Raw genomic sequence first — 12,332 nt, 5'->3', positions numbered from 1 at the left:
TGTTTATTAGTATGTCATGATGATGGGGATAACCTAAACATTTGTATATTTTTAACAGCTTATGTTAGTATAGGGTTTGACTCACTCTCTTTGCGAGCCCGAATCTAAACATTTATTTGGGGCTACCTGAAACAGTTGGCTTTCGCTTCAAGTGGAGGCCATTTGATATAAAACATTAAACAATTAAGTGGCATTTCAAAGGGTAATGGCGCATTAAATTGAATGTCCTGTGTCAGCAGAGATTTGAAAAGGGGTGTCAGGCACAAAATGGACTCTGGTTAATTTAATGATGACTGACTCCCTGAATTCAATTTGGTCCCAACTAATCAACCCCCTCAGACCGTCTGAGGTAACCTAGCACGCCGGACCAATCACGTGATGCCTCCGAGACAATCGTGGTTATTCTCTGAGTGTACACTGAAATAGTCAGCATTGGCTGAGTGTACATTGAAACGGTCAGCGTTGTTTGGGGTTGTTCTAAAAAGCTTTCGACATGTTTATGTTAGAGTGTTAACATCATTACTAAAGGTCTGGTGATTGTTGAAAAATACAGTATTTTGAATCTAGATTTCATTAGGGGATCACGCTATTTGATTACGCATACATTGTGGTTGTGGTGGGGAAGTACTTTAATTCTAAGTGTTTCTGGATTCAATGAACAAGAGGTGTTTCCTGAATGCTGACACTGATAGGTATACATTGAATAGAATCTGACTTGTGTATGAGGGATCATATTACTATGTGTACGTGTTCCTTTGATTACACAGGATGCCTAAGTATCCGTAGAAACAATCAGAGCACCATCACTACTTTAATAACGTGGACTACAGTAGAGGCTGAAACCATCTATTCCTTTCAGCGTAATACCTCAGAATGCTAGTAAACTCAGGGGTGTGGGTGGTGGATAGTCCTAATCAGGGGATTCTATTAAGGTTACATAATAATATCTTAAATGCAAGCCTAATGGTTTGGGTACCTCACCATGGAAACCCATTTGTGTTCCTTGGACGTGACTGGGACTCTGATCCCGCCATTACGGCAGGCTCTTAGTGATACCATGATTTATTATCAATCATATGATACTCACAGTAGGCTTAGCCACTGCCTGTTTGTTAGGTGTGGTGCCAACACAGAAGCATGTGCTCCCTGGAAGGCCCAAAAGGGGATTTATAAACCGGGTGGTTCGAGCCCTGAATGCTGATGGGCTCACAGCCGTGGTATATCGTATACCACGGGTATGACAAATCATATATTTTTACTGCTCTATTTACCTTGGTAACCAGTTTATAATAGCAGTTTATAATGAGGCACCGCGGGGGGGTTGTAGTATATGGCCATATACCACACCTCCTCGGGCCTTATTTCTTAAATATAGTATAGTTATGCCCAACACAAGCATGTAGTAGGTTGCGATTGTGTATCTACACCTTCAATACTAAGAACACTCCATGTTCCCCAAAATGGGAACACTGTCCTGGGATGAAGCAGTAGTACTGTCACTGGAGAGTAGATGAAGAGGTGTTACATGGCCATATTTCACACATTTCTGGGTTGCGTAAGAAAGACAAAATGGTGGCGCGCCGCCATAAAATAAATTAAAACAGATCAATCCTGGAGCTATGTATTGGGACATTACAGCAGCCTATCAATTCCTCTGTCTCTAGCCTAACGTGGGGATTTTCACCGGACAGAAATAGTACAGCAGATAAAAGTCAAACGGTGATAATTGTTGTTGCTGTTGTTACTGGATTTAACCTTGGTACCTGACGCTGTTGTGTTTTCAACAAAAAAAGTTGGTTAAAAGCAAATGGAGACTGACACCCAGGCTACATGGATGTTGCCTCCCTGTTGAAAGAAACATGGAGTTGTTTAGGTTCAGGTTCAGCAGGGTCATTTCAGAGCTGGAGGATGTAGCGCTGGCAGTGTAGTTTGGCTGGGGGCAGGTACTTTATATACATGAGGACCCATGTTTACATTTGAGGCGTGCACTTGAGACAAACTCATGTCACATTGGTTATGTCAAGTTTTGTCTCCCTACCCAATCTTCAAGGAAAATAGATCAAAAGGGAAGTGTGTTGCTCTTGTTGTCGATAAACTGTATATTGACAACCAAATGTTCCGCGACACAAAGACTACTCCATGGCTATTCTGAAAGTTCTAATAGTCGAATAATGGAACACCCAATACTAGCCATGGTAGGGATTGTAATAATAAAGCACATTTATAGTAGGTATAGTATTTTATAAAGGGATAAGACGGTATTACAAGAAAAGATAACAAGCAAAATAATACATCTTCAAATACAACTAAATTAGAACACAAGTACTCAATCAACATAGTGGAGATAAAAACATAGCAAACAGAAGACATAGAAGGCACAGTATGTGGGTATGTGTGGATGAATTGTGATGGAAGGTATGGTGTGTGTTTTTGTGCTTGATTAAGTGTGGCTTTAAGTGATTGAGAAAGGAAATGGTTGCATATCCCAGAACCAACGTGTGTCTGTGAGCAGGGGTTATGAGAGAGAGCTTTCAATTTTGTGCAGATGAGGGATTTACATTTTAAAATACAGTATACATCTAATATAAAAAATGTTATTGTCCAATCATGATGGAACGATCCCCAACCAAATATCCTAGACACCCACCTGAGCGACCCATACACCAAAGAGAAGTCCTCATCTGTTTTATGGACCTGCTGTGAGTTGACTATATGCAGCCAAAACAGAAAAATAAATGCGGTCAGAGACCTACTTGAGCAGCACCGCCCCCTCAAGATTCTGAGCCTGCCTGGCAGGGTTGGTCCTACAAAGCCAGACCCCTCTGATGGGAGAGCATAATATACAAGGAAATTCTCACTGCTGCTAATGAGAATCTTGACGACCTTGTACCTAGCCGGTGGGGATTCCTGTGGGGTACCCCCACCCAGGTAGTGGCAGTGCTGGCAACACTGGATGCAGTAACCCATGGGGAGGGGGCCACACTCGGACAATCAGAGAGGGGGCTTATCATTGTGGCCCAGGTGGCACAAAATAATCAAAGGTCTGACTGCACGGAGATGCTTGGGAAAAATGGTTACAACGGGGGACCAGAGTGTTTGTGTCTCAGGTGAAGAGGGTGGATCTGAACTCCATCACCTAGGACTTGACATAGATTAAATAGATTAATCAAATCTCACATTGTTGTAAATATTTGCTCAATCTTGCATGCTTTCTCAAACAACTGTAACTGTATATGCATTCATGTATGCATTCGTAAATCAGGTCCTTTCTTGAGTTGGGCTCTGGGATGTAACAACCGTTGAGCATCTGATTTTATGGTTGATTGTGGAGGAAAGCGGTTGAGTGTGATAGAGTATGTGCGTGTGTGTTTATCCCACATCTGTTGCAAGGGGGGTAAGGATGTTAGGGAGAATATAGGATGAACCACAATAATTGTTTGCTAAAATAATAATTGCTTGTCAAAAATGTAATGTAATACAATGGCAATCCGGGTTATAGGTTAAAATCCTACACATGAACTGGCGACATTATTACGCATATTAATTGATAATGCTGGAAAATAAGATATGCAAGATATTTGAATAGATATATATTTTTAAATAGCTACTGTATATATATATATATATGTTGAGGTGAGAGCATTGGAAATGCTTTTGGCGGTTGACCTGCTTCTGTTTTGTGGGTGGTGCTGTTTTCGATGGACGGGTCCTGGCCTCTCGGGGCCCTAGGGATCCGGAGGGACGGGGGTGGTATGCCGATCAGTGGGATGACGGCCCAACTTTGGATGGGGAGGGGCTTTAGCGGGGGAATTAGTGGAGAACAATTGGAGGGTTACTTAGTAGCAATGCAAATATCATGGTACAGCTATATGGACACTCAATCACTATGGTATTTTTTATTGGTAAATTTACAAACATATATAATGATAAATAGTTTTGAAACTTGTATCTCATCATGGTATATGGTGAAATAAGTATAGCCAGTTATAATTGTAATGGCTTAGCAGATAATAACAAAAGAAGAACAATATTTATATGGCTCAAAGAGAAGGAATATAATTTCTATTGTTTACAGGAAACTCATTCAACAATTCTAGATGAAGTTGCGTGGGAAAATGAATGGGGGGGGGGGGGGATATACCTCTCCCATGGGCAAAGAAACTCAAAAGGGGTGATGATATTAATTAACAGTAATTTCGATCTGAATGTGCAAATTGTCCAAACAGATATGCAAGGCAGATGGATTATTTTAAATATGTTTTTGGACCATAAACAGATATGGCTCATTAACCTTTACGGACCAAATAATAATGATCCACACTTCTTTTACAATATATATAATAAATGATCAACCATGCAAGCAATTCAAGACTCTATTATTATGGTGGGAGATTATAATACCGTTTGAAATAGCTCAATGGATCGTAAAGGAAATCACACTACAAACAATCACCCTCATGCTCTTAAGGGAATCATGAATGTCATGGATACATTAGAACTAGTAGATATATGGAGGCTTACAAATCCTGATCTAGTGAGATACACATGGCGGAGACTCAATCATGCTATGGTGGAGGGGCAATATCACCCCTATGAATAAAATATGTGTGGGGAGGGGATTCCGATTGTACCCTGGTAGGACACGTTATAACGCGACAGTTACTAATCCTGTATATAGCCTACCACATATGAGACCAGGAAAAGGCTACTAAACTTTATTTTGTTAACATGGAAATGAAGACAATTAGGCCTAAAGAAATTAGAATTATTACAATTCTTATGTTTTTTTTTTTCTTCTAATGCAGGCCTTATGTGCTCTTTTATACAGATCAGAAAAAAAGGGGTAGCCTATACAGTGGGGGAAAAAAGTATTTAGTCAGCCACCAATTGTGCAAGTTCTCTCACTTAAAAAGATGAGAGAGGCCTGTACTTTTCATCATAGGTACACGTCAACTATGACAGACAAAATGAGAAAAAAAATCCAGAAAATCACATTGTAGGATTTTTAATGAATTTATTTGCTAATTATGGTGGAAAATAAGTATTTGGTCAATAACAAAAGTTTCTCAATACTTTGTTATATACCCTTTGTTGGCAATGACACAGGTCAAACGTTTTCTGTAAGTCTTCACAAGGTTTACACACTGTTGCTGGTATTTTGGCCGATTCCTCCATGCAGATCTCCTCTAGAGCAGTGATGTTTTGGGGCTGTCACTGGGCAACACAGACTTTCAACTCCCTCCAAAGATTTTCTATGGGGTTGAGATCTGGAGACTGGCTAGGCCAATCCAGGACCTTGAAATGCTTCTTACGAAGCCACTCCTTCGTTGCCCGGGCGGTGTGTTTGGGATCATTGTCATGCTAAAAGACCCAGCCACGTTTCATCTTCAATGCCCTTGCTGATGGAAGGAGGTTTTCACTCAAAATCTCACGATACATGGCCCCATTCATTCTTTCCTTTACACGGATCAGTCGTCCTGGTCCCTTTGCAGAAAAACAGCCCCAAAGCATGATGTTTCCACCCCCATGCTTCACAGTAGGTATGGTGTTCTTTGGATGCAACTCAGCATTCTTTGTCCTCCAAACACGACGAGTTGAATTTTTACCAAAAAGTTCTATTTTGGTTTCATCTGACCATATGACATTCTCCCAATCATTTACATTACATTTACATTACATTTTAGTCATTTAGCAGACGCTCTTATCCAGAGCGACTTACAATCCTCTTCTGGATCACCCAAATGCACTCTAGCAAACTTCAGACGGGCCTGGACATGTACTGGCTTAAGCAGGGGGACACGTCTGGCACTGCAGGATTTGAGTCCCTGGCGGCGTAGTGTGTTACTGATGGTAGGCTTTGTTACTTTGGTCCCAGCTCTCTGCAGGTCATTCACTAGGTCCCCCCGTGTGGTTCTGGGATTTTTGCTCACCGTTCTTGTGATCATTTTGACCCCACGGGGTGAGATCTTGCGTGGAGCCCCAGATCAGTGGTCTTGTATGTCTTCCATTTCCTAATAATTGCTCCCACAGTTGATTTCTTCAATCCAAGCTGCTTACCTATTGCAGATTCAGTCTTCCCAGCCTGGTGCAGGTCTACAATTTTGTTTCTGGTGTCCTTTGACAGCTCTTTGGTCTTGGCCATAGTGGAGTTTGGAGTGTGACTGTTTGAGGTTGTGGACAGGTGTCTTTTATACTGATAACAAGTTCAACTAGGTGCCATTAATACAGGTAACGAGTGGAGGACAGAGGAGCCTCTTAAAGAAGAAGTTACAGGTCTGTGAGAGCCAGAAATCTTGCTTGTTTGTAGGTGACCAAATACTTATTTTCCACCATAATTTGCAAATAAATTCATAAAAAATCCTACAATGTGATTTTCTGGAAAAAGAATTCTCAATTTGTCTGTCATAGTTGACATGTACCTATGATGAAAATTACAGGCCTTTCTCATCTTTTTAAGTGGGAGAACTTGCACAATTGGTGGCTGACTAAATACTTTTTTCCCCACTGTAAGGACCAAAGGATTGACAGCCGTCCCATATACAGTGCTATGAAAAAGTATTTTCCCCCTTTCTAATTTTCTCTACTTTTGCATATTTGTGATACTGAATGTTATCAGATCTTCAACCAAAACCTAATATTAGATAAAGGGAACATAAGTGAAAAAATAACACAACAATTACATATTTATTTCATTTATTTAATAAACAAAGTAATGCAACACCCAATTCCCCTGTGTGAAAAAGTAATTGCCCCCTTACACTCAATAACTGGTTGTGCCACCTTTAGCTGCAATGACTCCAACCAAATGCTTCCTGTAGTTGTTGATCAGTCTCTCACGTCACTGTGGAGGAATTTTGGCCCACTCTTCCATGCAGAACTGCTTTAACTCAGTGACGTGTGGGTTTTCAAACATGAACTGCTCATTTCAAGTCCTGCCACAACATCTCAATTGGGATTAGGTCTGGACTTTGACTAGCTAGACCATTCCAAAACTTCCAATTTGTTGCTTTTTAGCAATTTTCATGTAGACTTGATTGTGTGTTTTGGATCATTGTCTTGCTGCATGACCCAGCTGCGCTTCAGCTTCAGCTCACAGACGGATGGTCTGACATTCTCCTGTAGAATTCTCTGATACAGAGCAGAATTCATGGTTCCTTCTATTAAGGCAAGTCGTCCAGGTCCTGAGGCAGCAAAGCATCCCCAAACCATCACACCACCACCACCACCATGCTTGACCTTTGGTATGATGTTCTTACTGTGTAATGCAGAGTTTGGTTTTCGCCAAGCATTACTGGAACTTAGAATTTTTTAATTTAAATGATTATATACAATTATTGCTACCAATAGAATGTTATTTATATGGGGGATACAATCTTCCCATCTCTGCAGATTTTGCTGCGAAGAGACAGAATCATTAGATCATTTGTTTTGGTACGGTCCATTTGTAGCTTGTTTTTGGACACAGGTCCAGGAATGGCTAAAGGATTGCAATATTTACCTGGAGCTAACCCTGCAGATAGTATTACTGGGTGATCTGAAAAGTCATAGTCAATCGATCAATAATATAATAATACTTTTAGCAAAAATATTTATTTTCAATTTACAATCTGTAGAAACAATGAGAATAGAAAGGTTCAGAACTTTTGTAAAACATCACAGTACAGTTGAAAAATATATGGCAAATAGAAATCCAATATGGATGGTGTTAAGAGATAGATGGGATTCCCCAACGAAATTATAGACTGATCATGTCTTTGTCGGTGGGCAAACGTACAAAATCAGCAGGGGATCAAATACTTTTTCCCTCACTGTATATATTTACATTTTAGTCATTTAGCAGACGCTCTTATCCAGAGCGACTTACAGTTAGTGAATGCATACATTTTCATACTGCCCCACTGTGGGAAACGAACCCACAACCCTGCCGTTGCAAGCGCCATGCTCTACCAACTGAGCTACAGGGGACTATATATATATATGCAAGAGAAAAAACATATGGGGGATTGGAAGTGATGCAGACAATAACATTGATGGAAGTTACAATCTATCTGCAATATTACCCCCTAAAGATTTTTATTGTATTTTTTGTCTCCCTGTCTCAGTGCCATGACTAATGGTTTTTCATACAAAATGGCCGCCAACCTAACAAACCACAAGTCTCTGGACTTTTCTAACGATAGCTCGAGGGACTAAATCACCAGAGGGACGTTACTAGGGCTGGGAATTTCCAGGGGGCTCACGATGCCATATCACAATACTTAGGTGCCGATAAGATATGCATTGCGATTCTCAAAATACTCACGATTAAAATGATTCTTTATGTATTGCGATTCGATACTGCGATTTTTTTTTTTTATTTGATGTTCCTAACATATTGCTCACTATATGTCTGCTATAGAGAGACGAGAGAGCATGAGACAATTAGTTTTGAACAGTCATGGAAATATAAGTGTTGAAAACATGTTGGCTCACTGTTTAAAAAGAAGATGGAGAACAAGCTATAGGATGAAAAATAACAGAGTTTTGGCGCAGGTGAACCTGATTAGCGCTAGATAACGCTGCCTAGCAAAATAAAAAAGATCTATATAATATCGTCCAAAATAAGTAACTGTATCGTAACTGTATTGATTTATTTTTTTCCCCATCACTAGACGTTACAGCAGCTGAGCTAAACGGACAAACTGCAAGAAGGAGGCCTGCCTTTGCCCTACATTATATTTCTGTCCAGCTCCCTCTAGCTGACGTGCACTCAAACATGCGCAAGGTTATGCGGGCCCTTCATAGCGTTTTACACTCAGAGAAGAGGTAGCAGCATTTCAACACAGCATTTCAATTTGCATTATTTGTACTCTCAAAGAACAAAACTAAAAAAAATCCCTTAGGAAATGCCTCTACTCTGAGGTCTAACCGTATATCGACCGGTTGATAACTGTAAATGCCTTGTCAATGTCAGTCAATAAAGCCTCTTGATTTCTCGTTGATGGCCATTAATTGCTTGGCAGATGTCAGTGCCAGGGCGCTAAAACGTCCGCGGTTTCCAAGAAAGAGCCTGAGAGCATCATTAGAAATTGAGTTGCAAGTGGTCCGTTGCCATAATCCCGTTATTATTAAGTTTACAGGCAATAAATTCATTTGGACGGGGGGCTCAGATGACGGTTATGGAGGAGCCGGGTCGACTCGGCGGCCATGGGAATAGCAGCCAGCCTGAGCCATTGTTCTGGCTGGAAAGCTTTTAAAGAGTAATTGATACCAGGGAATATGTTGCTCCAAAACCATAGTCTCTTCTCTAGTGAAGCAGTGAGATTAGCAAAGACACTGGGTCCTTATCCTCCTGGCTAGGCTGGAGCGCTAGTATAAAGTAGTGGAAGGTGTGCTAGCTAGCTAGCGCTCACATGGGCTATGATCTCTGTACGTTCACTACTTCCTGTCACTACTTCCTGCATCATGTGTATTAAGATGAGTTCGCAGAAATATTAATTGAATCAACCATTCATTAAATGAATGGGTAAAATGTTGGCCTTGGATACGTATTGGAAAAAAGAGACATTGACATGTCAGTACATTTGTCAAATACTTTAATTCTCTCTCTCTCTTTAAAACATTGATGAGTCAATAGAGTATCCATTTGCACACTTACAATAGAGTAATCATTCTCCCTTTCTCTCTCTCTCTGTCTCTCTTTATCCCTCTATCTCTCTCTTTCTCTTTCTCTCTCTCTCTCCCCCAGTGTGTGTGCGCCACTTCCAGTGCTGTGATATCCAAACCACGGAGGGTCTGGGCCAGGCATGGTGGCGGTTGAGGAAGACCTGCTTTCAGATCGTGGAGCACAGCTGGTTCGAGTCGTTCATCATCTTCATGATCCTGCTGAGCAGTGGTGCTCTGGTAAGCAGCGGGCATGCTGGGTAGGGGTGGCGGGGGTCGCATCGGCCCTGCCTGCTGACTGGTCAATCTGCCAGGCCAGGCCACCCAGTGTGGGGTGAGACGGGGGGGGGGGGGGGGGGGGAACAGGGGATGACACAGAGCTATCCAACAGGGACAGTTCCAAAGGGGTTCTTCGGCTGTCCTCATAGGAGAACCATTTTTGGTTCCAAGTAGAACCATTTTTGGTTCCAGGTAGAACCCTTATGGGTTCCATGTAGAACCCTCTGTAGAAAGGATTCTACATGGAACCCAAAAGGGTTCTACCTGGAACCAAAAGGGTTATTCAAAGGGTTCTCCTATGGGGACAGCCGAATAACCCTTTTAGGATCTAGATAGCTCCTTTTTTTCTAAGAGTGTAATGTGCTGTAAGTAGAGGCTTCAGGCTGTGTGAGATGTTTAGGAATAATCTCTCAGATCATACAAGTTGTTTGTTACCTCATCTCTTTTTTTATTGCTATTTTCTACACAGTTATTGATTTACTCTAAGATCCAGGCTATTTAATAAGACAATAATAAGATTATCTCATCAAATAGAAGGTTAGCCAATAGACTTTGCACAAAATCCCATAAATGATATCGGGATGATGCTAACATGGATGGTCGACTCTTGATTAGCTTGTGTGATGTGCTAACTTTGGTCTTAGGCTGTAATAACACTAATACTATGTTGGGCGTTTTTTCCATGAGCCCTCGCACACTATTTCCAAGACAGCACCCTACAAGCCTCTCAGGACTAACTCTAACACCATTTGTTCCAGGATGCAGCTCACAAACAAGGTCAATGACTCTTTCACCTGCTATTACAATCTAACACTAAGGTTGGCAGGCATGAAGTGCCCAACATAGTAGAGCTAGCTGAGAATGTCAAGCAGGTGAAATTGAGATAAGACAAATTGTGGTATATACATTGGGGAGAACAAGTATTTGATACACTGCCGATTTTGCAGATTTTCCTACTTACAAAGCATGTAGAGGTCTGTAATTTTTATCATAGGTACACTTCAACTGTGAGAGACGGAATCTAAAACAAAAATCCAGAAAATCACATTGTATGATTTTTAAGTAATTAATTTGCATTTTATTGCATGACATAAGTATTTGATCACCTACCAACCAGTAAGAATTCCGGCTCTCACAGACCTGTTAGTTTTTCTTTAAGAAGCCCTCCTGTTCTCCACTCATTACCTGTATTAACTGCACCTATTTGAACTCGTTACCTGTATAATAGACACCTGTCCACACACTCAATCAAACAGACTCCAACCTCTCCACAATGGCCAAGACCAGAGAGCTGTGTAAGGACATCAGGGATAAAATTGTAGACCTGCACAAGGCTGGGATGGGCTACAGGACAATAGGCAAGCAGCTTGGTGAGAAGGCAACAACTGTTGGCGCAATTATTAGAAAATGGAAGAAGTCCAAGATGACGGTCAATCACCCTCGTTCTGGGGCTCCATGCAAGATCTCATCTCGTGGGGCATCAATGATCATGAGGAAGGTGAGGGATCAGCCCAGAACTACACAGCAGGACCTGGTCAATGACCTGAAGAGAGCTGGGACCACAGTCTCAAAGAAAACCATTAGTAACACACTACGCCGTCATGGATTAAAATCCTGCAGCGAACGCAAGGTCCCCCTGCTCAAGCCAGCGCATGTCCAGGCCCGTCTGAAGTTTGCCAATGACCATCTGGATGATCCAGAGGAGGAATGGGAGAAGGTCATGTGGTCTGATGAGACAAAAATAGAGCTTTTTGGTCTAAACTCCACTCGCCTTGTTTGGAGGAAGAAGAAGGATGAGTACAACCCCAAGAACACCATCCCAACCGTGAAGCATGGAGATGGAAACATCATTCTTTGGGGATGCTTTTCTGCAAAGGGGACAGGACGACTGCACCGTATTGAGGGGAGTATGGATGGGGCCATGTATCTCGAGATCTTGGCCAACAACCTCCTTCCCTCAGTAAGAGCATTGAAGATGGGTCGTGGCTGGCTCTTCCAGCATGACAACGACCCGAAACACACAGCCAGGGCAACTAAGGAGTGGCTCCGTAAGAAGCATCTCAAGGTCCTGGAGTGGCCTAGCCAGTCTCCGGCCCTGAACCCAATAGAAAATCTTTGGAGGGAGCTGAAAGTCCGTATTGCCCAGCGACAGCCCCGAAACCTGAAGGATCTGGAGAAGGTCTGTATGGAGGAGTGGGCCAAAATCCCTGCTGCAGTGTGTGCAAACCTGGTCAAGACCTACAGGAAACGTATGATCTCTGTAATTGCAAACAAAGGTTTCTGTACCAAATATTAAGTTCTGCTTTTCTGCTGTATCAAATACTTATGTCATGCAATAAAATGCAAATTAATTACTTAAAAATCATACAATGTGATTTTCTGGATTTTTGTTTTAGATTCCGTCTCTCACA

At 41.7% G+C, this 12,332-nt stretch overlaps 1 protein-coding gene across 1 annotated transcript in view; it reads left to right on the top strand.

The window, feature by feature from the left end:
• Positions 1 to 12,332, top strand: part of LOC311108859 (sodium channel protein type 3 subunit alpha-like) — a gene marked incomplete at both ends in the record, with an annotated part of 161,677 nt that overhangs the window by 131,706 nt on the left and 17,639 nt on the right. Inside the window, one exon of the mRNA XM_084151630.1 lies at positions 9,728 to 9,882. Coding sequence (XP_084007756.1) covers positions 9,728 to 9,882 — 155 coding nt within the window. The remainder of the gene's footprint in view (positions 1 to 9,727; positions 9,883 to 12,332) is intronic.

This window comes from Coregonus lavaretus (assembly GCF_964263955.1).
Source record: "Coregonus lavaretus genome assembly, chromosome: 34".
Taxonomy (NCBI): Eukaryota; Metazoa; Chordata; class Actinopteri; order Salmoniformes; family Salmonidae; genus Coregonus; species Coregonus lavaretus.
The sequence above is the reverse complement of the archived record's forward strand: the minus strand, read 5'-3'. Positions and strand labels throughout refer to the sequence as shown.